The following is a 24,933-nucleotide window of genomic DNA, read 5'->3' as shown; positions in this document are numbered from 1 at the left end:
ATGGTTTTTATTCAATTTATATGCAATAGTTTAATTTTCATTTTCAATTGATAATAACATGAGTTTAATTTTTGTTTTTGTTTTAATTTTATTTTAATTAACGTTCAATAAATACATTTATGATGTTCATAAGTTTGTTTTTAAATTATATTTAATATACATAATATTTATATATATTTGGTTTTTAATTTTTATCACACAAATATATACATATATAAATATTATTTTATTAATTCACATAATGCCCACTGTTCTATTAGACAATTAAAATTAAAAGTATTAAAAATTATCATGTTAGAAATAATATGATCTAAAATGATTTCTTATAATTTAATTCTACTTGACTTATAGAACATGTTGGTGTATAAGTATTAAAGAAATAATAACTATTGTTTAACTGGCTAAAGGGATAGGGTTAACGAACGAACAATCACAATATTTATTCTCTAGAATTGCAATTTTAGATTTAAATAAGCAAAACTTTATTTGTTAAAAAAACAGCTGGTTATAGTCTAGTTAATAGTAAAGTCTATAGTCTAGTATAAAGTCTAGTCAATAGTCAAGTCTATAGTTAAGTCTAGTATATAGTTTAGCCAATAATCTAGTCAATAGTTCAGTGTATAGTTTAGTCAATAATCTAATCTATAGCTTAGTTAATAGTCTAGTATGTATATTGTTTGGTCTACGGTCTAATCCAGAGTCTAGTCAATAGTCTTGTCTATAGTCTGTTCTATAGACTAGACAATAGTGTATTCTATTGTCTACTCTCTACTCTATAATCTAGTCAATAGTCTAGTCAGTAGTCTTGTCAATAATCTAGTCAATAGTCTTGTCTATAGTCTCATCTACAGTCTAGTCTATAGTCCAGTCTATAGTTTACTATAGTAAAATAGTCTAGTCAATAGTTTATAGGTAGAATCTGATTAAAAGATAATATGAAACATTTAAGAAAATCATACTATTTTCGAACAGTCATGTACAAAATCATACTATTTATGAAGTTTTCTTATTCTGAATGAAAACGGTTTGTTAAAAAAACAGTCATGATGCTCTTTTCGTACTATTTACTACAAAATTCATTCCAGTTATGAATTGTTTTTCTTCTGCAGTATTTGTTTTTCAATAGAATGGTTTTCACAAGAATGTTCTAAAATAAACAATAAAATTCAATACGAAATTTTGAAAGTTGAGAAATTTTTTACAATTTGTACAAGATAATTAACTGCATTTTAAAAATTTTATTTTGTAAATAAATCTAAAATTGCAATATTAAAGCTAAAATTGTGTTGTAAACGATTTGTAATTGTTAATTTCTTCAATATCAATGTAAATGTTTAAACGGCCCGATCCTAAAATAAAAAATTACAATTTTATATTAATTTTGCTGAAAAATTAGCCTGGCGGCTTTAAAATGTATGTAAAGGAAATATTTTATATCTAAAATAATTAAAGAATATTCAATGACACGATTTTTTTTAGCCTAATTAACTATTTTTGAATGGATTATCTGAGAAGATTTTGTTTTTTTTTTGTATTGTTTTAGTAATTCGAAAGTTATATAATTTAATAATTATTTAAAAATTTATAATTAATAACAAATTTTTACAATAATAGTTTAAAAAATTATGTCTTAAATAATTTAAAATTATAAAAAACAACAATAAAATACTTAATTTATATTTCACAAAACTTTCTATTTATATAGAAGTTATATAAAAATGAAAACAAACAAATATACATATTCATGACAAATTGTTATTAAAGTGTAGTTGATATTAGAAAAACTGTAATAAAAGTTTTTAATTAAAGTGTTTTCATATAATAATGATTTTTATTTAATAAAAATTTTGTTAATCAAATAGAATAAAAACAATAAGTTTTAAATATTATACCTAAATAACAATAAAGTGATAGTTAAAGTGAAATAAAAAAATTGTCGTAAAGAAAATAAAACACAGAAGCTATTTAAGCAATAAATTATAATAATTATTATATAAGTATGTGTGTTTTTAGTTAATATATTTTCATTTAATTTAACACAAACTTAAGCTTGTTAACATAACGCAAATACATATGTATTTAGTACTGTGTTTTTTTTTTTAATTTTTAATTATTTTGTTCCATTTAGTTATACTTTTAAATTAAGTTCAACAATCTCAATTTATTAATCAACAAGTTATGTTTTTCATCAATTTTGTTTTTAAGTTTAAAATTAAAAATTTAATAAAATGCTCATACAAACGTATGGAATACCTTGTAAGTCATTGGCACAATAGAACAAAAAGTGCTTTAATCTTAATGTACATATCTATACATATACATAGCTATGTAATTTAAAAAAAAAATACAAACATAAAACAAAACACCTGCTTCACCCGTAAATAAATTAAATAAAAAAAAACAAACAAAATAAAGTCTTGTTTGTACCAATGATCACCATTAAATAAGAGATAATTTTGTATGTATGCTATTAAACAGGTGAAATTAGATTTTAACCATAATATAAGTAGCCTAGGCCACTGGAAGCCTTAGAAAAGCACTAATCCACAAGTGTATCATTCGTTTTTACCCCCACAATACCGGGCGTTGCACTGAGTGGTGGTAGTTCAATACTGGAATCGAAACTTTTTGTAGTTAACAGGTCACTGCTAGTTAAAGAGGTGGTAGTTGTTGTACTATTATTATTGCTATTATTTGTTAGACCACCAACGACACTACCGCCCACAACAACACCACCACCACCACCTCCTAAGCCTGAACTAACGTTTGTACCTGTTACAAGAGCACCACCATTTAAATCACTGTCAATGCTAAAACTGCCACTACCGCTTTCGTTTGCCAATAACGATTGCATTGGCAACATTTCCATGGTATCTAATGATTCGTAAGTTTTGCCCTTCACCGGTCCCGGACTCTTTTCAAACTCCGAAGAAGAGCTTTCCATTTGCAGTTGCATTAGGGAATTGCGTTGCATGTGTTTATCTAGTTTTCGTTGCGGTGGTTTAGTACTACTGTCTATGTTATTTGTGGCAGCATTGCCGTTTGTTTGATGAGCACCAGTTGTAGCATCGCCGGCATCCTTGTCTTTGTCCTTCTCTTTGCCTTTGGATTTTTTGAAACCTGCTATCAAGGCTTTATGAGCTTGGGCCTTAATGCCCTCCATGCTAGGTCGTATAATGGAATTGCGTGAACCTTGACCCGATTCCTTGCCTTCTTTGGCATTTTGTGTTTGTTCGGCAGTTTCTTCTGTCACACTGGCCAGCTGTTGAGGCGCCTGTGGCATTGTAAGATCTTGCACTTGGATAGGTATATCATCGGGTAATTTTTTCGTACGGAATGATGCATTTGTTATCATTGATTTTGAGACAGCGGTGGTTACAGTATTGGTGGATGGTGTTAGAGCTACGCTCAGGCCCATGGGACCATCACTGGGCTGGCCTGAGGGATTGGCATGCAGAGAGTTACGTACTGCACTAGTGATTAGTATCAATTCAGTGTACATTTCAAAGCACGCTCTATTATGTATATCTTCCAGTGTTTGGATGGCCACAGTACCAAAACCATTAAACATGGCAAAATAAATGGCATGCACTAATTCCACAAGGAATGCTGATGATAATGGAATGCGCGGTATCATGGATTTAGGCATTAGTGAAGGATCCGAGCTAAGGACAAAAAAGTTAAAACAAAAGTTTATATAATATACAATGAAAAGTAATGATTTATCTAGATTTTTTTATGATTCAAATATTATCGATTAAATTACAAACGTCCCATTAACCTCATTATATTATCACTTACCCATATGAGATCCTATGAGCATGAGTTGATTTCGTATTGAATCCTTCTGTCACCAATTGTGAGGACACTCGGCACAAGTGTATGAGTGCTGATTTTTGAGTTAAACTAACTTGTTGATTATAGCAAAACAATAAAGCGGTCATTATTCTCAAACGATTTTGGGCTGTAATCGCTTCGATGCGCTGATGTGGACCCCATTTTACTTCACGATTACAATTCTCTTCCCAGCGTCGCAAATCAGTCAATGGTAAATTCTTTTCTTCATGATACACAGAGGCCTGAGCTAGAATAGGCATACGAAATTGTACCACCCGTTCGCCCCCCTCCTCCGTAGACACTTCACCATTGTAAATGCAGATTAAAAGTGTTTCCAAACTACGTACACCTTTTTTATCACCACCGGCAACGGCATGCAGGTACGTATAGATTAGAACAGGTATAAATTGTAACGGGAACTTTTGTAATGATTTTTCGGTGCTACGATAGAAGGCCAACAACTGTTGGCAAATATCATGAACCAATGATTCATGCCTTTGACGATCATGCAAAATGGTAAAAATTGCTTCAGCTATTTCCGAATCACTGTCATGTTCATTGGCAAAATCTTTAACCTCTGAAGGTTGACCCTGTATACGTTGAAAATCCGTCAACCAATCTTGGACTATTGATTCTGCCATTACTCAGTATTCAGCACTCGAACGAACGAACACCTTCAATTATTTTACACAATGTCTGCTGCTGTTCAACAACAGTAAATAGAGGCAGTTTGGTTGACAACAATTTTTACTAAGTTTTTCTTTTGTTAGCAATAAAAATTACATATATTTTTTCTACTTTTTCACTCGTAATTAATCACAAAAATTGGTAAAATTTCTTTGGCTGCTTTTTTTTTTCTAAAAAAAAAAAATATTTTAGTTGTTTTGACGTAATGTTGTTTTTTCTCTTTTTCTCTGCACTTGTCTTTCTTTGACACATCGGGTAATTAAGCAGTGATGACTATGCAGCGATTTATTGCAAATAAATGGGTATAGTTCTTGTTGGAATTAATTGATGACATTATTTTTTAAGGTTTCTGAATCAAATAAAGTTAACAAAAGCTCAAAATATAGTAAATTACTTTATTTAAAATTTTATATGCATTAAAGTACACATTTTGCACTATGTATATATTTTGCTGTTTTGACAAAAACAAGTTATCAACACTAATAATAAAAACAAGGTGTGTTAAAGTGAACTTTGTTTTATATATGAGTCACCCCGTTTCAGAAAATTTGACAGCTATGTTATTAAAAGATTTATATTTTTCAGAGTTGGTAAATTTGTCTGTGGTACGAAAACAATATCTAAACAATATCCTTATAATTTATGTACTTAAGGTTCATTAAAAAATTTAATTGAAATTCAACAATTTTATTATAAATTTATTTTTTTTAATGAAAATTTTAATTTTTTAATCACAGCACTTTACATTAGAAATGGTTAATGCTATTAACACATCCATCCCTGTCATATGTTAATGATTAAATGTCATTTTGACATTTATGTTCTATATTCGTTTTGTCCCGCACAGTCCAACAGTAATCACACGTCGAAGTTTTTAATATATTTCGAGTGAAATTGCATTTAATTAATTTCTGTATTTATTTTACTCCTTTTATTTCTATCTTCTAAGTTGAATTAAAAATTGACAGTGAAAATGTCTACAAGAACAAATACCATTCAACACAATACAAGTGGTAGTGCCAAGTCCTCATCAATTAAAGAAATTTGCAATAGAGCTTTGACAGCAAAATCTGAGTGGCCGGATAAGGTAAGAAAATTTTTTCGATAATCATGAAAACATGCTGGCAGTGTTAATTTATCTGGTTATACAAATAAACGTATTTAAGCAATAGATAATGAAATTGCCCAGTAACTTCCAATTGGAATTTAAGTGCTTATTTATGTATGTGTTTAATTATATGTATCCACTTTTTTTACTCTAGGATGAATTTTTGGATGTCATCTATTGGTCCCGTCAAATTTTTGGCATTATTTTAGGTGTAATCTGGGGTATTGTACCACTTAAAGGCTTTTTAGGTTTAGTATTGTGAGTATAAATGAAAACAATGATCTCAAAAGCTAATATCACTAACATTCCTTTTATTTTTTTCAGGTTTGCTGGTATCAGTTGTGCTGTCGTTTACATTTATGCCATTAATTTTCAAAATATTGACGAAGAAGCCTATGGCGGTGCTTGGGAATTGATTAAAGAAGGTTTTATGACTTCGTTTGCTGGTTTTCTAGTAACGTGGATTATTTTCTATACCGGTCTTCATTACGATGCCATAATGGAAGCCAAAGGTCGTTAGTCCTACCCTTATAACAAAAGAACTAAAAAAAAGCAATTCACAAACATAGATAAATAGTAGTAGTTAATATAAATTGATTCCTGTTTTAATTTGTCCATTAAAAGTAAATGAATGATTCCTTACGCCACAAAGAAATTACAAATTTAACAAAAATTATCATAAAATATTTAACAACCTATGTTAAACTATTTTCATTTGTAACATAAACTTGTTTCTTAATTTTTAAGTCATTCTTGCTTTTTTGTTTGTAATTGTTTCTTAAAATATAACAACAAATTACTCTTCTAATATAGCCAATATATACTTACTACTCCTCTTGAGAAATTCTTTATTTTTCTATGAAAAATTTGGAAGAAATAAAATGGTTTATTTTAAAATAAAAAAACTTCTTTACTTCATTGGTTCGCTTGTTTATATTGTTCACTTTGAATTCACAGAAAACTAAATATTTTAAATTAAAAAGATGTTTTAAACACTAATGTTCCATTGCCACTTCTTGTGTTGTACTATTATTAGTATTACCATTTTGTGTGGAACCATTTTGACCTAAAACAAAATTATCGGGTATTTGACCACTTTGCAAGATTTGTGATAATCTTTCTACTTCTTGCAATGAACTGGCACGTTTGATTGCTTCCCTAATGCGTTGCAAATCTTCTGGATTGGCAAACCGTCCACCCGCACTGCCAGTTGATTTACCCGTTGCTTCCGCTAGTGCCGCTGCTGCAGCACTTAATTTCGATTTTTTAGCTATTTCCTTTAACATTTCTTTACCCTGTTTAGAACGGAAGAACTCCAAAGCAGTTTTGCGATCCTTTTGCTTGATTTTCCTAAAATCCAATAAGCGTAAATGTGGAAATTTATAAGCCATATACTCTCTGTAGTAAGGTTTGGTAGACACCGGATTCATAAGCAAACACAAGGTCTCTAAATGTGTTAGTTGTGCCAGAGGCTCCAAATCGCCCAATTCCTGCAAATTATTGCCGCTTAAAATTACCGAATTTAGGTTAGGCACACACTCCTGCAGATCATCACCTATACGTAGTATACGATTATTATTCAGTAATAAACACTTCAGACGTGGTAAATAGGGAAGACCATCTAATTTTCTGAGATCATTGTCGGACAAATCTATTGTATCGAACTGGTCAAGCGTGGCTCCCAAATTTTCAATTTGTGGTATCTTATAGCCGCGTAAATCTAATTCACGTTCTCGACAAGGGTTTATAAATTGCATTGATTGATTTATAAGTTCGGGTGTTAATTTCACCATTTTGTAAAGTATTTAAAGGATATTTACGAAATAATGTATTATTTTGTGAAAAAATTGTAAAACTTTTTGGATAAAAACAACAGCGTTCTTTTAATTCTTCTTCTTGCAAAAAAATCATTCACTGTGAAGTGAGAAACTGTCAAACTATAGTTGAGAGAGTAGGGTTAACAAGGTGATAAAAACTGCTACATGTGATTAAAATCGCTGAATACCTTATATTAGAGTTCTGGCAACTTCAAGTTTTTCTCTGGTAGCACTTCAAACTATTTGTGTTTGTAGCAAACACGAAAAATACATTGTTGTTTGACAAACCAGTATTTCCTATTTCTTCAAACATATGTATTTCAAATGGGACATCAAACAGAATCTGTTTGAAGGAAAAATTCTGCAATTTCATCTGTACATTTTTAAGGAAAAAGGGCGGACATTCATCTGGGAAGCTTGAAGCCCCCACATGAATTAAATAGAAAAATTTGTATATCTGAGAAACTATTAAAGCTAGAATCAAATTCAAATTTTACATGAAGAACTTTGACATTCATGTGAACATTTAGAGAATAACGGACGGACTTTCAATGAGGGGATTGAATTAAATAAAAAATTTCGTATATCTTGAAAACTGTTAGATAATTCAAATTTTTCATAGAAAGATAGAAATAGGCGAACTGGATAACTATTGTAGTTAGAAATTTCAAAATCGTTAAGTGGGTTTTTTTATATTGCTTTTAGGGTAGCTTTAGGTAGCAAAACTAGCTATAGCCAGTATAGCTAGTTTTCAATAAAACAAAATAAATGTTTTTTTTTTTAATTTTATTTTTATTTTTTTAATTACTAAATTTTCTTTTTCGAAAAATTTCAAAAATGTTTACATTTTATTGTGTATTTGTTTATTTGGGAGTGTGCTGTTTTTTCTTATTAACTTAAACATCGTTTAATTTAATTTATCGATTTTGTGTTTCTTTTCTTTTTCGCTTTAGTCTGAAAATTGTCGTTGAAATTTTTTGTATGTTTTATTTTCACAACTGGTGGGGGCAGTTCTTTTTATTTTTATATTTTAATAACTTTCATTAGTTTTCAAAATTCATAATTTTTGTTGTTGTTGTATAATAATTTTGTATTTTCCATTTGTTTTCTTAATAAGAAAATTCGTTTTTTACTAAATATTTTTGCTCTTTAATATTTTACTTTGTGCTACAAAAAAGAAAAAAAAAACTAATTTTTCAAATTTTTAATTTAATATTTAATTTGGTGTCTTTTTTTGTTTTTCATTATTAATGCTTGCAAAAACTACTTCTACTGTTGTGAATGTTTTGTAAATAAAAATTTTATTAACATAATTAAGGGAGTTTAATATTTTTCTTATTAGAAAGTGGAAAAGTTGTAAACTTATTTAAATTTAGCACTTCTAAGTGTTAATGTCTAAAAATGGAGTTTTAAAAAGATCGAAAATCTAGATTTCTTTTTAATTGTTTCAATTTTACTTATAAAGTCTGCAAAGTAATTGTTTTTCATAAATAGATTGAAAATTTCTATTATGAACAAAAATTATTTAAAAAAAACCTTGGCACTTAATTGCAATTATGGAAAATTAAAGAAGAAATAGTAAAAAAACTAGAAGGTGTACTGTAATATCAGTTATTTATGTTATGTACGATTGGTTGTTTGTTTTATTTTTGTTTTTGTTCAATAATTATAATAATTAAAAAAAAAAAGTATAAAGACTTATAGACAATTTACATAAATATGTATATTTTAATATAAAAAGAAGACCACAAGGGGGAAAGTTATAAATTATAGTATAAAAATATGTTCGTTTGTTTCATTTAAATCTATATGCATGTATATTGTTTTTGTTTAAATACATTTTATAAATAATATATTACAAAATAAAAATGGAATACTTTATTTTACTTAAAATATTAAACTTAAAAACTAAAAATTAAAAAATAATAATAAAAATAAACATTGTAATAAATATTACACGCCAGTTAAGAAAAATACTAAAAAAAGTAGTAGAATAGAAAATTGCACAGTTTTGGAAACATATTTCGTTAAAGTAAAAAGTTTTAACCAAAATTTAAGGCGTTTTTTTATATATAAAAAAATATTTATTTATTGTTTTTGCTTGTTTTTGGTTTTTGGGGAGATTGTTTTTAATTTTCTTAAATTGTTGGGTTTTATAAATCAACGACATCCTCTTTGGTATATTGTGTATCTCTAAAAGTCCGTCGTATAGAGGATCGTTGTAGGCCTTCAACTAATTTCTCCTATAAAATATATTGAAATTTTATATAATACAAATATTTTAGCTTAAAGTGATGTATAACATAGTTTTGTATTTATTTATTTAAACAGAAAAAAAAACAAATAACGTTAGACATATAAAATGACATGCAGCTGTGTTTTGTTAATGTAATGTTTTAGTTTAGATTAGAGTTTTTAACACAATATTTTAAAATTACAAAAACAGTAAAAAATACATTAATTTTAAAACAAACTCAAAACAGATAGGACTAATAATAACATTAAATAATTATGGTGGTCGACTAGACTAGTCTATAGTCTAGTCAACAGTCTAGTTAATAGTCTAGTCTATATTTTGTCTATAGTCTAGTCTATAGTCTAGTCTATGGTCTAATCTATAGTCTAGACTATATCTTGTCTCTAGTCTAGGCTATAGTCTAGTCTATAGTCTAGTCTATAGTCAAGTCTATAGTCTAGTCTATAGTGCAGTCTATAGTCTAGTCTACATTCCAGTCTATAGTCTAGTCTATAGTCCAGCCTATAGTTTAGTCTACAGTCTAGTCCATAGTCTAGTCCATAGTCTAGTCTATAGTCTAGTCTATAGTCTAGTCTATAGTCTAGTCTATAATCTAGTCTATAGTCTAGTCTATAGTCTAGTCTATAGTCTAGTCTATAGACTAGTCTATAGTCTAGTCTATAGTCTAGTCTATAGTCTATAGTCTAGTCTATAGTCTAGTCTATAGTCTAGTCTATAGTCTAGTCTATAGTCTAGTCTATAGTCTAGTCTATAGTCTAGTCTATAGTCTAGTCTATAGTCTAGTCTATAGTCTAGTCTATAGTCTAGTCTATAGTCTAGTCTATAGTCTAGTCTATAGTCTAGTCTATAGTCTAGTCTATAGTCTAGTCTATAGTCTAGTCTATAGTCTAGTCTATAGTCTAGTCTATAGTCTAGTCTATAGTCTAGTCTATAGTCTAGTCTATAGTCTAGTCTATAGTCTAGTCTATAGTCTAGTCTATAGTCTAGTCTATAGTCTAGTCTATAGTCTAGTCTATAGTCTAGTCTATAGTCTAGTCTATAGTCTAGTCTATAGTCTAGTCTATAGTCTAGTCTATAGTCTAGTCTATAGTCTAGTCTATAGTCTAGTCTATAGTCTAGTCTATAGTCTAGTCTATAGTCTAGTCTATAGTCTAGTCTATAGTCTAGTCTATAGTCTAGTCTATAGTCTAGTCTATAGTCTAGTCTATAGTCTAGTCTATAGTCTAGTCTATAGTCTAGTCTATAGTGCAGTCTATAGTCTAGTCTACATTCCAGTCTACATTCCAGTCTATAGTCTAGTCTATAGTCCAGCCTATAATTAGTCTACAGTCTAGTCCATAGTCTAGTCTATAGTCTAGTCTATAGTCTAGTCTATAGTCTAGTCCTATAATCTAGTCTATAGTCTAGTCTATAGTCTAGTCTATAGTCTAGTCTATAGACTAGTCTATAGTCTAGTCTATAGTCTAGTCTATAGTCTAGTCTATAGTCTAGTCTATAGTCTAGTCTATAGTCTAGTCTATATCTAGTCTATAGTCTAGTCTATAGTCTAGTCTATAGTCTAGTCTATAATCTAGTCTATAGTCTAGTCTATAGTCTAGTCTATAGTCTAGTCTATAGACTAGTCTATAGTCTAGTCTATAGTCTAGTCTATAGTCTAGTCTAGTCTATAGTCTAGTCTATAGTCTAGTCTAGTCTATAGTCTAGTCTATTGTCTAGTCTATAGTCTAGTCTATTGTCTAGTCTATAGTCTAGTCTATAGTCTAGTCTATAGCCTAGTCTATAGTCTAGTCTATAGTCTAGTCTATAGTCTAGTCTATAGTCTAGTCTTTAGTCTAGTCTATAGTCTAGTCTATAGTCTAGTCTTTAGTCTAGTCTATAGTCTAGTCTATAGTCTAGTCTATAGTCTAGTCTATAGTCTAGTTTATAGTCTAGTCTATAGTCTAGTCTATAGTCTAGTCTATAGTCTAGTCTATAGTCTAGTCTATAGTCTAGTCTATAGTCTAGTCTATAGTCTAGTCTATAGTCTAGTCTATAGTCTAGTATATAGTCTAGTCTATAGTCTAGTCTATAGTCTAGTCTATAGTCTAGTCTATAGTCTAGTCTATAGTCTAGTCTATAGTCTAGTCTATAGTATAGTCTATAGTCTAGTCAATAGTCTAGTCTATAGTCTAGTCTATAGTCTAGTCTATAGTCTAGTCTATACTCTAGTCTATAGTCTAGTCTATAGTCTAGTCTATAGTCTAGTCTATAGTCTAGTTTATAATCTAGTCTATAGTCTAGTCTAGTTTATAGTCTACTCTATAGTCTAGTCTATAGTCTAGTTTATAGTGTAGTCTATAGTCTAGTCTATAGTCTAATCTATAGTCTAGTCTATAGTCTTGTCTATAGTCTAGTTAATAGTCTAGTCTATAGTCTAGTCAATAGTCTAGTCTATATTCTAGTCTATAGTCTAGTCTATAGTCTAGTCTATAGTCTAGTCTATAGTCTAGTATATAGTCTAGTCTATAGTCTAGTCTATAGTCTAGTCTATAGTCTAGTCTATAGTCTAGTCTATAGTCTAGTCTATAGTCTAGTCAATAGTCTAGTCTATAGTCTAGTCTATAGTCTAGTCTATAGTCTAGTCTATACTCTAGTCTATAGTCTAGTCTATAGTCTAGTCTATAGTCTAGTCTATAGTCTAGTTTATAATCTAGTCTATAGTCTAGTCTAGTTTATAGTCTACTCTATAGTCTAGTCTATAGTCTAGTTTATAGTGTAGTCTATAGTCTAGTCTATAGTCTAATCTATAGTCTAGTCTATAGTCTAGTCTATAGTCTAGTCTATAGTCTAGTCTATAGTCTAGTCTATAGTCTAATCTATAGTCTAGTCTATAGTCTTGTCTATAGTCTAGTTAATAGTCTAGTCTATAGTCTAGTCAATAGTCTAGTCTATATCTTAGTCTATACTCTAGTCTATATTCTTGTCTATAGTATGGTCTATGGTCCGCTTTCCACTTTAAACAAAAACTACATAATTATTTAAAATAAAAGAAAACATAAAATCAGAGACAGAATTAAACAAATTTAAACATAATTAAAGCTTTTTGTATTATTTAAAATAAATTTTGTAAACATTTAACACAAATAATAATAATGACAATGTCGATTAATTTGTCAACTAAGGAGGGCAGGGGTGGGGGACAAAACAGTTTTATGAGCCAGCAGGACATTATGTTAAAAAAAACAGTATTAAAGCCAAAAACTATAAGAGAATTTTAAGGCATTAAATATGAACGAATTTTTCATAAATTGAAAATGTTCGCTTTAAATTTTCATTTTCAAAAGCATTATTATTGTTATTGTGAAAAGCCCCAATGCTAAAATGTAGGCGCATTTTTATGACATAAAAAGTAGTATGTAGTAGCAATAATGTTGTTCTGATATATATAGAGAGAGAGAGAGAGACACAACAAGTGTGTTTTTATTGTTGTCAAACCTCAAACATTGTTGATATTTCTTTGCCAGCAATACGTTTCATCAAACCACCGGCCGCTGAATTGGCCGTCTTATCGTTATCCGCATTAAGGAAATCATTTAAGTTTAATTTTTTACTATTACGTATGTTGAGCACCTCATTTGTACCATTTTGTACCTCAGTTATAATTGTTTTACTAATGGTTTCGTTGGTCTCGCTATTTATACAACTGCTGGAAATTATTTTCGATTGAATTTCATTCGAAGTTGTAGATGACGATGACGACGATATTATGGTCGTTGACGAGGACATTGAAGAGGTTTTGTTGTTGTTGCTTATTTTAGATATGGCCGATGATGAGGACGATGTTAGTAACGAACGTGGTAATACTTGAGGTTTTAAAGGTAAATCTAAGTTTGATGATTTGTATTTGTAATTAATTACAAAAATTAAATAAAAAAATGAAACAAAAAATAAAATGATATACAAAATTAAAAAACAAGTTATTTTTAATAAAAAAAAAAGAAATAAACATAAAAATTATTGTGCAGTGTTTAAAATGTTTAGGTAAATTTAAGGAAATACACTTTTTATCTGCTGCAAAAGACTTTTTTGTAAAACTCTTAGTTATCCTGAAAAGTTGTATAAACATTATTTCTTTGGATATTGGCATATTTTCAAATTTATTCTAGAGGAGCTGCAAAAAGATTCAATTACTAAACTAGACCGAATGTCTACATAATTTTATTTCAAAAGTCTTTAGTTCTGTTTCAGTTCTATTTCAGTTCGAGTTTAGTTCTAGTTCAGTTCTAGTTCAGTTCTAGTTCAGTTCTAGTTCAATTCTAGTTCAGTTCTAGTTCAGTTCTAGTTCAGTTCTAGTTCAGTTCTAGTTCAGTTCTAGTTCAGTTCTAGTTCAGTTCTAGTTCAGTTCTAGTTCAGTTCTAGTTCAGTTCTAGTTCAGTTCTAGTTCAGTTCTAGTTCAGTTCTAGTTCAGTTCTAGTTCAGTTCTAGTTCAGTTCTAGTTCAGTTCTAGTTCAGTTCTAGTTCAGTTCTAGTTCAGTTCTAGTTCAGTTCTAGTTCAGTTCTAGTTCAGTTCTAGTTCAGTTCTAGTTCAGTAGTTCAGTTCTAGTTCAGTTCTAGTTCAGTTCTAGTTCAGTTCTAGTTCAGTTCTAGTTCAGTTCTAGTTCAGTTCAGTTCTAGTTCAGTTCTAGTTCAGTTCTAGTTCAGTTCTAGTTCAGTTCTAGTTCAGTTCTAGTTCAGTTCTAGTTCAGTTCTAGTTCAGTTCTAGTTCAGTTCTAGTTCAGTTCTAGTTCAGTTCTAGTTCAGTTCTAGTTCAGTTCTAGTTCAGTTCTAGTTCATTCTAGTTCAGTTCTAGTTCAGTTCTAGTTCAGTTCTAGTTCAGTTCTAGTTCAGTTCAGTTCTAGTTCAGTTCTAGTTCAGTTCTAGTTCAGTTCTAGTTCAGTTCTAGTTCAGTTCTAGTTCAGTTCTAGTTCAGTTCTAGTTCAGTTCTAGTTCAGTTCTAGTTCAGTTCTAGTTCAGTTCTAGTTCAGTTCTAGTTCAGTTCTAGTTCAGTTCTAGTTCAGTTCTAGTTCAGTTCTAGTTCAGTTCTAGTTCAGTTCTAGTTCAGTTCTAGTTCAGTTCTAGTTCAGTTCTAGTTCAGTTCTAGTTCAGTTCTAGTTCAGTTCTAGTTCAGTTCTAGTTCAGTCAGTTCTAGTTCAGTTCTAGTTCAATTCAAGATCAGTTCTAGTTCAGTTCTAATTCAGTTCTAGTTCAGTTCTAGTTCAGTTCTAGTTCAGTTCTAGTTCAGTTGTAGTTCAGTTCTAGTTCAGTTCTAGTTCAGTTCTAGTTCAGTTCTAGTTCAGTTCTAGTTCAGTTCTAGTTCAGTTCTAGTTCAGTTCTAGTTCAGTTATAGTTCAGTTTATAGTTCAGTTCTAGTTCAGTTCTAGTTCAGTTCTAGTTCAGTTCTAGTTCAGTTCTAGTTCAGTTCTAGTTCAGTTCTAGTTCAGTTCTAGTTCAGTTATAGTTCAGTTCTAGTTCAGTTCTAGTTCAGTTCTAGTTCAGTTCTAGTTCAGTTCTAGTTCAGTTCTAGTTCAGTTATAGTTCAGTTCTAGTTCAGTTCTAGTTCAGTTCTAGTTCAGTTATAGTTCAGTTCTAGTTCAGTTCTAGTTCAGTTCTAGTTCAGTTCTAGTTCAGTTCTAGTTCAGTTCTAGTTCAGTTCTAGTTCAGTTCTAGTTCAGTTCTAGTTCAGTTCTAGTTCAGTTCTAGTTCAGTTCTAGTTCAGTTCTAGTTCAGTTCTAGTTCAGTTCTAGTTCAGTTCTAGTTCAGTTCTAGTTCAGTTCTAGTTCAGTTCTAGTTCAGTTCTAGTTCAGTTCTAGTTCAGTTCTAGTTCAGTTCTAGTTCAGTTCTAGTTCAGTTCTAGTTCAGTTCTAGTTCAGTTCTAGTTCAGTTCTAGTTCAGTTCTAGTTCAGTTCTAGTTCAGTTCTAGTTCAGTTCTAGTTCAGTTCTAGTTCAGTTCTAGTTCAGTTCTAGTTCAGTTCTAGTTCAGTTCTAGTTCAGTTCTAGTTCAGTTCTAGTTCAGTTCTAGTTCAGTTCTAGTTCAGTTCTAGTTCAGTTCTAGTTCAGTTCTAATTCAGTTCATACTACATAATATATTCATAATCTATTTTCTATAACAAATTTCTAAAAAATTAAACTACAAATAAAAAATACATCAAATGAAACGCTGAAGTATCTAAGAAAAATCTCTTTAAATAATTTAAAAACAAATAACTAAACTAGCTAATATTTCTATTATCTTACATACACATAATTACAAACTAAAAGAAAATGTTAACATACCTAAACGGTTTAGACCTGCTGCAAGTTCTCTAACAGATTTCTTTTCCAAGGCGGCACCTAAAATGACAAAAACGTAAAGGCACACATAAATAAATAATATACAAACAAATGTGCTCATAAAACTAAAAATATTATGTACAACTGTTAGTAAAAACCTACCGGGTGTTATGCCTACAATACTACCACCACCAGAACCACCTTGAGCAATAGCTATGCCCGGACTTATGCCCACAATTGAACCACCACTTTGACCGAATGGCACAACTTCAACTTCTAGAAATTAGTATGATTTAGTAACAATAATAATTAACTTAGAATAAATATTAATTGATTTTTGTTTTTAGTTTTATAAGGACAACTACCTTCGTCCAGTTTTTCTGGTGTAGTTTTTGTAGATTCTGTTGTTAGATTTCCAGAGTTTGTGCTTTGAGACTGCTTTGGTTCATTGCCCACCACAGACCAAGGTCGTGGTTTCTGCAAAACAATGGGAGTGCGCAAAATACCATTGCCTGTTTTAACAATTACACTTGAAGACTCGGTATGACTTTTTATGGAATCGGTGCTAGGGGAACGGGTTTTATCTTCTCGTCCCGAAGAAGCTTTTAAAAAACGTTCACTAGGATGTGGCAAAGACTCCATGCCATCGCCACCTGCTCCACCACTTTCGGTGCGCATTTTAACCAGAGGCGATTTGCGACCCACTTGGGGAGAGTACTTTTCTAGATTATCTGTTGAACGGGAACGTGTGGCCCAGGCAGCACCTCTTAATAGCGGAGAATTACGCTCCAGTTTAATGGGTTTACGTTCCTCTAATATAGGTGTGGTTTCTTCGGAGGTCATGTGATCGTTACCATTGCGACTCATCGTCGGGCTATCGACAAATGACAGCGAGCTGCATTCCTCTGATGTGGGTGATACTAAGGGTGTAAGGGTTGTTGGAGTTACCGAACCAGGTCGAAAGAATTGATCTAGACCCTCACCGATTTCTTTAGTTCCGCCACTTTCCATACCGACCAAAGGTCGTGTGGGTGCACGTGTCTTGGCCCGTTTGGGACGCCCCTTGACTAGATGCTGCAGTTGGAAAGAAGCACTTGGCAGCTCTGTTATAGAATCACAACACTCATCACCACCCCCATCGTCTAAAGCACCTCTACTATCGCTCGTACCATTATCACCATTCACCGACGAATCACGTCTCGACATCTGCGATGTGGAGCGATGCGATGACGGTGACTCGAGCAAATCTGGTATATGACCCAAACTAAGATTTTCCACCACCGACTGAGGACGCACCTTACGTTGCGCTATCGAACGTCTTTTAGTGGGCATATGCGGTGTTGCCTAAATTTATACACACATTTTAAAAAGTATTAATATTAATTCTATACAAATTCAGGAGATATTTCAATGAAAGAAGATGAAATTATTTCAAATTTAATGAAAAATGCATGCATTTAAATAAATGTATAAAATTAATTATGAATTAATGGGGGAGTTGATGCAAGATATGTATAACAATGCAATATGATAGATAAAAATAAATAAAATAAAAATGCTTAATATGTGTGTAAATATGAAAACTAATAAAATAAGTATTTTCGTAACAAAAAGGAATTCTAGTGGATGCTTTAAAATAATTCAACCAAAACCTACAGTTGTTGTAAATAAAAAAAAATAATCAAATATTTAATATTATACAAATAAGTATCAAGCATATTATACAATGTATAGGATTCATCTTAAATCAATGATGGATAATGCTCATTGCGCACAGTTGATTTCCGGTTCAATTCTAGATCAGTTTTAGTTCAGTTCTAGTTTAGTTCTAGTTCAGTTTTAGTTCAGTTCTAGGTCAGTTGAAGTTTAGTTTTAGTTCAGTTCTAGTTTAGTTCTAGTTCAGTTCTAGTTCAGTTCTAGTTCAGTTCTAGTTCAGTTCTAGTTCAGTTCTAGTTTAGTTCTAGTTCAGTTCTAGTTCAGTTCTAGTTCAGTTCTAGTTCAGTTCTAGTTCAGTTCTAGTTCAGTTCTAGTTCAGTTCTAGTTCAGTTCTAGTTCAGTTCTAGTTAAGTTCTAGTTCAGTTCTAGTTCAGTTCTAGTTCAGTTCTAGTTCAGTTCTAGTTCAGTTCTAGTTCAGTTCTAGTTCAGTTCTAGTTCAGTTCTAGTTCAGTTCTAGTTCAGTTCTAGTTCAGTTCTAGTTCAGTTCTAGTTCAGTTCTAGTTCAGTTCTAGTTCAGTTCTAGTTTAGTTCTAGTTCAGTTCTAGTTCAGTTCTAGTTCAGTTCTAGTTCAGTTCTAGTTCAGTTCTAGTTCAGTTCTAGTTCAGTTCTAGTTAAGTTCTAGTTCATTCTAGTTCAGTTCTAGTTCAGTTCTAGTTCAGTTCTAGTTCAGTTCTAGTTCAGTTCTAGTTCAGTTCTAGTTCAGTTCTAGTTCAGTTCTAGTTCAGTTCTAGTTCAGTTCTAGTTCAGTTCTAGTTCAGTTCTAGTTCAGTTCTAGTTCAGTTCTAGTTCAGTTCTAGTTCAGTTCTAGTTCAGTTCTAGTTCAGTTCTAGTTCAGTTCTAGTTCAGTTCTAGTTCAGTTCTAGTTCAGTTCTAGTTCAGTTCTAGTTCAGTTCTAGTGCAGTTCTAGTTCAGTTCTAGTTCAGTTCTAGTTCAGTTCTAGTTCAGTTCTAGTTCAGTTCTAGTTCAGTTCTAGTTCAGTTCTAGTTCAGTTCTAGTTCAGTTCTAGTTCAGTTCTAGTTAAGTTCTAGTTCAGTTCTAGTTCAGTTCTAGTTCAGTTCTAGTTCAGTTCTAGTTCATTTCTAGTTCAGTTCTAGTTCAGTTCTAGTTCAGTTCTAGTTCAGTTCTAGTTCAGTTCTAGTTCAGTTCTAGTTCAGTTCTAGTTCAGTTCTAGTTCAGTTCTAGTTCAGTTCAGTTCAGTTCAGTTCAGTTCAGTTCTAGTTCAGTTCTAGTTCAGTTCTAGTTCAGTTCTAGTTCAGTTCTAGTTCAGTTCTAGTTCATTTCTAGTTCAGTTCTAGTTCAGTTCTAGTTCAGTTCTAGTTCAGTTCTAGTTCAGTTCTAGTTCAGTTCTAGTTCAGTTCTAGTTCAGTTCTAGTTCAGTTCTAGTTCAGTTCTAGTTCAGTTCTAGTTCAGTTCTAGTTCAGTTTAGTTCTAGTTCAGTTCTAGTTCAGTTCTAGTTCAGTTTAGTTCTAGTTCAGTTCTAGTTCAGTTCTAGTTCAGTTCTAGTTCAGTTCTAGTTCAGTTCTAGTTCAGTTCTAGTTCAGTTCTAGTTCAGTTCTAGTTCAGTTCTAGTTCAGTTCTAGTTCAGTTCTAGTTCAGTTCTAGTTCAGTTCTAGTTCAGTTCTAGTTCAGTTCTAGTTCAGTTCTAGTTCAGTTCTAGTTCAGTTCTAGTTCAGTTCTAGTTCAGTTCTAGTTCAGTTCTAGTTCAGTTCTAGTTCAGTTCTAGTTCAGTTCTAGTTCAGTTCTAGTTCAGTTCTAGTTCAGTTCTAGTTCAATTCTAGTTCAGTTCTAGTTCAGTTCTAGTTTAGTTCTACTTCAATTCTAGTTCAGTTCTAGTTCAGTTTAATAAAATTAAATTCCATCATTAATTTAAAATTATTTTAAACTAAAAGAAAATAATATCGTATTTTAAACTATAGATTGATACATTAATGATAGATAAATGAATAACGATGCTTTGTTTTTTTTTTTTTGTTTACCAAGACAAACTACTTACAAGGTTGAGATATTCCAATTTCTGTGGTATTTTTTATTAATTTTTGAAAACATGTTTTATATAGTGTAAAATTTGAATTTTGTTTTGAATTTTTTTTTTAAATTTTATGTAGCGGATGAATAATGATTTTGGTTTTAATTTTGTTTGATTTTTTTTCGTTGTGAAAAGAGAAGGGGGAAAGACACATATTATAAATAAATGGATATGTATGTAATGTTTTTTTTTTCTTTATAATAATAAATATATAAACAAATAATAATAAAACTTAATAATATATATGTAAATGTAAATTTTTTAAACAACATTTAAATTCACTAAGTGCATTCAATATTGACTTCCTTTTGGTTTTATTTATTTTTTTTAATATTTTGTAGAAGAAAATTTACACATGTCCAATTTGAGTAATTTTTCTAAGTGTATAAATGATGGAAATGGTATTCTGGTTTTCCATGACTAAATGGCAATAGCTCTCTAAGAATGTAATGATATTTTTTAATGTATATGTATGTATTTTGTTTTTATTTAATGTATGAACTATTAGATATGTTTATGTATGTATTTTAATTTCTTTTGTAATGTATTTTTGTAAATTATTGTAACCACCTGGGTGGTTTTGAATCAACACTTACGGTGGGTGATTCTAATCCGAGTTTGGGTAGTATGGAACCTCGACCCGGTCTTATGATCATGCCATCAGTGTCCTATAAAGAGAATTAAAGAAAAGTGTTTTTTTTTTTATATAAATTTGCATATTTATTGTGTTAGATTGTTATTGTTATCTTTGCTAAAAATAAATCATTTATTGAACTGAAATTTATTTTTGGTGTTACGTCAGAGGTTAACTGTAATTATTAGGCAAAAATTTGTTTAATAAAAAAATTCTTATAACAGATCAATAATAATATATTTTTTAGCTTTTTATGAAAATATATATCGGAGGTATTAAAGATATCGCGCTTAGCTTTATTAAAAAGCGTATTACTCAATCAATATCCAATACAATAAATTTCCTTTAAGATTTACCAATATAGACCTCTTTTCAACTACATTAACAAGGGTAGTCCTAAAAATAGTTGTGATAATCATTCAAGATCTGTTATAATATCTATTTTCTTTCCTGGATTGATCGATTTACGCAAATCATGTAAGTAATATTTTGTTTGTTCTTGTTCAGTTCTAGTTCAGTTCCAGTTCAGTTTAGTTCAGTTCTAGTCATTCTAGTTCAGTTCTAGTTCAGTTCTAGTTCAGTTCTAGTTCAGTTCTAGTTCAGTTCTAGTTCATTCTAGTTCAGTTCTAGTTCATTCTAGTTCAGTTCTAGTTCAGTTCTAGTTCATTCTAGTCAGTTCTAGTCAGTTCTAGTTCAGTTCTAGTCCGTTCTAGTTCCGTTCTAGTTCAGTTCTAGTTCAGTTCTAGTTCAGTTCTAGTTTAGTCTAGTCAGTTCTAGTTCAGTTCTAGTTCAGTTCTAGTTCAGTTCTAGTTCAGTTCTAGTTCAGTTCTAGTTTCAGTTCTAGTCAGTTCAGTCAGTTCTAGTTCAGTTTCTAGTTCAGTTCTAGTTCCAGTTCTAGTTCAGTTCTAGTTCAGTTCTAGTTCAGTTCTAGTTCAGTTCTAGTTCAGTTCTAGTTCAGTTCTAGTTCCAGTTCTAGTTCAGTTCTAGTTCAGTTCTAGTTCAGTTCTAGTTCAGTCTAGTCAGTTTCTAGTTCAGTTCTAGTTCAGTTCTAGTTCAGTTCTAGTTCAGTTCTAGTTCAGTTCTAGTTCAGTTCTAGTTCAGTTCTAGTTCAGTTCTAGTTCAGTTCTAGTTCAGTTCTAGTTCAGTTCTAGTTCAGTTCTAGTTCAGTTCTAGTTCAGTTCTAGTTCAGTTCTAGTTCAGTTCTAGTTCAGTTCTAGTTCAGTTCTAGTTCAGTTCTAGTTCAGTTCTAGTTCAGTTCTAGTTCAGTTCTAGTTCAGTTCTAGTTCAGTTCTAGTTCAGTTCTAGTTCAGTTCTAGTTCAGTTCTAGTTCAGTTCTAGTTCAGTTCTAGTTCAGTTCTAGTTCAGTTCTAGTTCAGTTCTAGTTCAGTTCTAGTTCAGTTCTAGTTCAGTTCTAGTTCAGTTCTAGTTCAGTTCTAGTTCAGTTCTAGTTCAGTTCTAGTTCAGTTCTAGTTCAGTTCTAGTTCAGTTCTAGTTCAGTTCTAGTTCAGTTCTAGTTCAGTTCTAGTTCAGTTCTAGTTCAGTTCTAGTTCAGTTCTAGTTCAGTTCTAGTTCAGTTCTAGTTCAGTTCTAGTTCAGTTCTAGTTCAGTTCTAGTTCTAGTTCTAGTTCAGTTCTAGTTCAGTTCTAGTTCAGTTCTAGTTCAGTTCTAGTTCAGTTCTAGTTCAGTTCTATTCAGTTAGTCAGTTCTAGTTCAGTTCTAGTTCAGTTCTAGTTCAGTTCTAGGTTCAGTTCTAGTTCAGTTCTAGTTCAGTTCTAGTTCAGTTCTAGTTCAGTTCTAGTTCAGTTCTAGTTCAGTTCTAGTTCAAGTTCCGTTCTAGTTTCCATTCTAGTTCAGTTCAGTTCCAGTTCAGTTCTAGTTCAGTTGTACTTCAGTTCTACTTCAGTTCTACTTCAGTTCTAGATCAGAAAAGCAGAGTTTATTTATATATTTCATTTATCACTAAAAATTCTATTGATTTTTTAATAAAAATTTTGATTTTTCACTTAAAATTCGATTGATTTATAAATAAAAATTAAATTTTTCACCAAAATTTCGGTTTTTCGCCAAAAATTTAATATTTTACTAAAAATTTGATATTTCACTAAAAATCCGATTTTATACTAAAAATTCGATTTTTTACTATAAAAGTCAAATTTCACTAAAATTTTTATATTTTAAGAAAAATTTGATTTTTTACTAAAAATTCTTTATTTCACAAAAAACTTAATATTAATATTTCTCTAAAAAATGGCTAAAGAAGTTTTCAATAATACCTGTCTTAAAAATTATTTTGTATTAAAGAAGAAGGACTGAAGAGAATGTTATAAAAAGGTGTCAAAATTAATGACATCGCAAAACTAACACACTTTTTGCAAAGAACAATAAACTATTTAGCATAAAAAACTAAAACTATTTGAAAAAAAAAAAAAAAAAAAAAACATGAAATACCAGTTAGATTTGAAACAGCAGTTAAAAAGTATTGTATATACAAACATCTTCATTAAAAATTCTGCTATAAATAAAAATGATTAGAAAATAAAACAAAACAAAAAAAAAATAATACTTTTGTTTTGATATTGATAAAAAAATTTATCATGTTCAATGATAAGAACAGAACAAAAAAAAAAAACTAATAATAGGAAAAATATTTAGCTTACGTAAAAAGAGCAGAGGAGCAAAAAAAATTAAGTAAATAAATAACAACAAGAATTATTTACAAAACGAATAAGATGTTGAAAATGTAAATAATTATTAGTTTAAAGGAAAAAAATTAAAATCAAATACAAGTAAATGGAATAAGAAAACATTTAGTTAACAAAGTTAAAACAACTAAACTTACATGACTCGATTGACTGCGTACAATATCTGGTGTTTGTGGTTCATCCAACATAACGGAGGGTGAATCGGCAATACCCAAACCACGACGATAACGGGTTAAAGCTTCTAAAACTTCATCTGTAGCGCGATCGGAAATGGCAGCTGCCAATGATTGTTCAATTTCACTAGAATTTTAAGATAAAAAAACATTAAATGAATCATTTAATTAGAACAAAATCACAACAATTAACTTAATACATTAATGTTACTAATTAGTTAATAAGAATTTACTTTTTAAGATTAAACTTGATTTTTAAGTCTTCATCATCATCGTCTACAAGATTCTTTTCTTGTAATTTTAAAATGTTTTCAACACTTTCATGTTGCTGTTGTTCGTTATTTATTTTCAATTTCGTTTGTAATTCATCTTTAAGTTGTCGATTTAATAATTTCTCACAATTAAGATTTTCTTGCAATTCTTGTTGTGGATTTTTTGGTTTTATTTCTATTTGCACTTGTTGATTTTGTAATAATTTTTCCGTTAAATCATTTTCGGTTTTATGATTATTCTTTAATATCACAGTATTGAAATCATCAGATTCGGGTGCTATTTCATAGGTGGACGAACCGAAACAACAACAAAATGTTTTACTAAAGCGTCCCATTTTCGTAATCAAAATTATTAACGTTTATTAATTTTCTTTCAATAAATTATTATTATTTTTCGTTATGTTAAATGTTAATTATTTTTTTTTTTAACTAGCGTTTAATTAACGATGCCATTTGAGTTTGTTTTGTATTGAAAGACTGACTGATTGTGCAAAAATATGCGTTGTTTAATTCTCGTATGCACAACCATACTTTAGCTTAAAAACACACAATTTTTTGTGACTTTTTTATTTGTTTGTTTTTATTAAATACTGAGAGTTAAAATTTTGTTTGGAAATCATTTTTTGTTTTGTTTCGCTGATTAGCTCTCAAGTAGTTTTGTAAAAGAATGAATTCATAATAAAATAATAGTTCCTGTTTGTAATAAATTTGTCTATCAAATAAAAGGTATTGGAGCAAAACCAGCAATCTCCACGTTTGTGGTTTTTGAAATAAGAAAAGGCCGGATAAAAGACTGTTCTATTGTCCAAAGTATACGCAGTTCTATAGTTCAAACTATATTCCAGACTGTTGTATAGTCCAGACAATATACTGATCTATAGACAAGATAAAATACTACTCTATAGTCAAGACTATAGACTACTCTACAGTCCAGACTATAGACTACTCTACAATCCAGACTATAGACTACTCTATAGTCCAGATTATAGACTTCTCTATACAGTTCTATAGTTTAGACTGTAGACTATTCAATAGTCCATACTATAGATATCTCTATAGTTTAAATAATAGAAATCTCTATAATCTAAACTATAGACTACTCTATAGTCCAGACTATAGACTGGCTCTATAGTCCAGACTATAGACTGCTCTATAGTCCAGACTATAGACTGTTCTATAGTCCAGACTATAGACTGTTCTATAGTCCAGACTATAGACTTCTCTACAGTCCAGACTATAGACTTCGCTATAGTCCAAACTATAGACTTCTCTATAGTCCAAACTATAGACTTCTCCATAGTCCTTACTATAGACTTCTCTATAGTCCATACTATAGACTTCTCTATAGTCAAAACTATAGACTTCTCTATAGTCCAGACTATACACTACTTTATAGTGCAGACTATAGACTACTCT

The 24,933-nt window shown here is 30.5% G+C and overlaps 4 protein-coding genes across 10 annotated transcripts in view; 1 reads left to right on the top strand and 3 right to left on the bottom strand.

Moving 5' to 3' along the window:
- Positions 1-2,141: 2,141 nt before the first annotated feature.
- Positions 2,142-4,754, bottom strand: LOC119613104 (hyccin-like). Its single transcript, XM_037969048.1, has 2 exons — positions 3,802-4,754; positions 2,142-3,665 (listed from the first exon to the last, which is right to left on the bottom strand). The coding sequence occupies exons 1-2, from the start codon at positions 4,476-4,478 to the stop codon at positions 2,540-2,542; spliced, it is 1,803 nt and encodes a 600-aa protein (XP_037824976.1). The 5' UTR covers positions 4,479-4,754; the 3' UTR covers positions 2,142-2,539.
- A 583-nt stretch (positions 4,755-5,337) lies between these two features.
- LOC119613107 (respirasome Complex Assembly Factor 1-like) lies at positions 5,338-6,472 on the top strand. Its single transcript, XM_037969050.1, has 3 exons — positions 5,338-5,611; positions 5,787-5,890; positions 5,957-6,472. Exons 1-3 carry the CDS (start codon positions 5,498-5,500, stop codon positions 6,150-6,152), a joined length of 414 nt encoding a protein of 137 aa, XP_037824978.1. The 5' UTR covers positions 5,338-5,497; the 3' UTR covers positions 6,153-6,472.
- Positions 6,473-6,517: 45 nt separating this feature from the next.
- LOC119613105 (probable U2 small nuclear ribonucleoprotein A') lies at positions 6,518-7,566 on the bottom strand. The gene has a single exon (XM_037969049.1). The coding sequence runs from the start codon at positions 7,423-7,425 to the stop codon at positions 6,628-6,630; it is 798 nt and encodes a 265-aa protein (XP_037824977.1). The 5' UTR covers positions 7,426-7,566; the 3' UTR covers positions 6,518-6,627.
- Positions 7,567-9,147: 1,581 nt separating this feature from the next.
- The window catches only part of LOC119613102 (F-actin-uncapping protein LRRC16A), a 60,027-nt gene continuing 44,241 nt past the window's right edge, over positions 9,148-24,933 (bottom strand). The window contains exons 14-22 of one of the 7 annotated variants that reach the window (XM_037969043.1): positions 23,210-23,372; positions 20,333-20,404; positions 19,704-19,724; positions 16,978-17,338; positions 16,360-16,914; positions 16,157-16,270; positions 15,998-16,054; positions 13,181-13,569; positions 9,148-9,692 (exon numbers count right to left, since the gene is read on the bottom strand). In XM_037969043.1, the coding sequence (XP_037824971.1) occupies positions 9,603-9,692; positions 13,181-13,569; positions 15,998-16,054; positions 16,157-16,270; positions 16,360-16,914; positions 16,978-17,338; positions 19,704-19,724; positions 20,333-20,404; positions 23,210-23,372 (1,822 nt within the window). In that variant the 3' untranslated portion in view covers positions 9,148-9,602. Of the gene's footprint in view, positions 9,693-13,180; positions 13,570-15,997; positions 16,055-16,156; positions 16,271-16,359; positions 17,339-19,703; positions 19,725-20,332; positions 20,405-23,209; positions 23,373-23,478; positions 23,993-24,933 lie in introns of those variants that run through there. The other 6 variants (XM_037969047.1, XM_037969041.1, XM_037969045.1 and 3 more) reach the window with 6 other exon arrangements.

This window comes from Lucilia sericata, unplaced genomic scaffold (assembly GCF_015586225.1).
Source record: "Lucilia sericata isolate MDLA Ls3-8-SP2 unplaced genomic scaffold, ASM1558622v1 Contig001974F_arrow, whole genome shotgun sequence".
Classification (NCBI taxonomy): domain Eukaryota; kingdom Metazoa; phylum Arthropoda; class Insecta; order Diptera; family Calliphoridae; genus Lucilia; species Lucilia sericata.
The sequence above is the reverse complement of the archived record's forward strand: the minus strand, read 5'-3'. Positions and strand labels throughout refer to the sequence as shown.

Coding starts and splice junctions, on each gene's coding strand:
- LOC119613104 (XM_037969048.1), bottom strand. CDS start 4,478: ATGGCAGAATCAATAGTCCAAGATTGGTTGACGGATTTTCAACGTATA. Junction 3,666..3,801: donor GCTCATAGGATCTCATATGG/GTAAGTGATAAT, acceptor TTTTGTCCTTAG/CTCGGATCCTTCACTAATGC.
- LOC119613107 (XM_037969050.1), top strand. CDS start 5,498: ATGTCTACAAGAACAAATACCATTCAACACAATACAAGTGGTAGTGCC. Junction 5,612..5,786: donor AATCTGAGTGGCCGGATAAG/GTAAGAAAATTT, acceptor TTTTTACTCTAG/GATGAATTTTTGGATGTCAT. Junction 5,891..5,956: donor GGCTTTTTAGGTTTAGTATT/GTGAGTATAAAT, acceptor TATTTTTTTCAG/GTTTGCTGGTATCAGTTGTG.
- LOC119613105 (XM_037969049.1), bottom strand. CDS start 7,425: ATGGTGAAATTAACACCCGAACTTATAAATCAATCAATGCAATTTATA.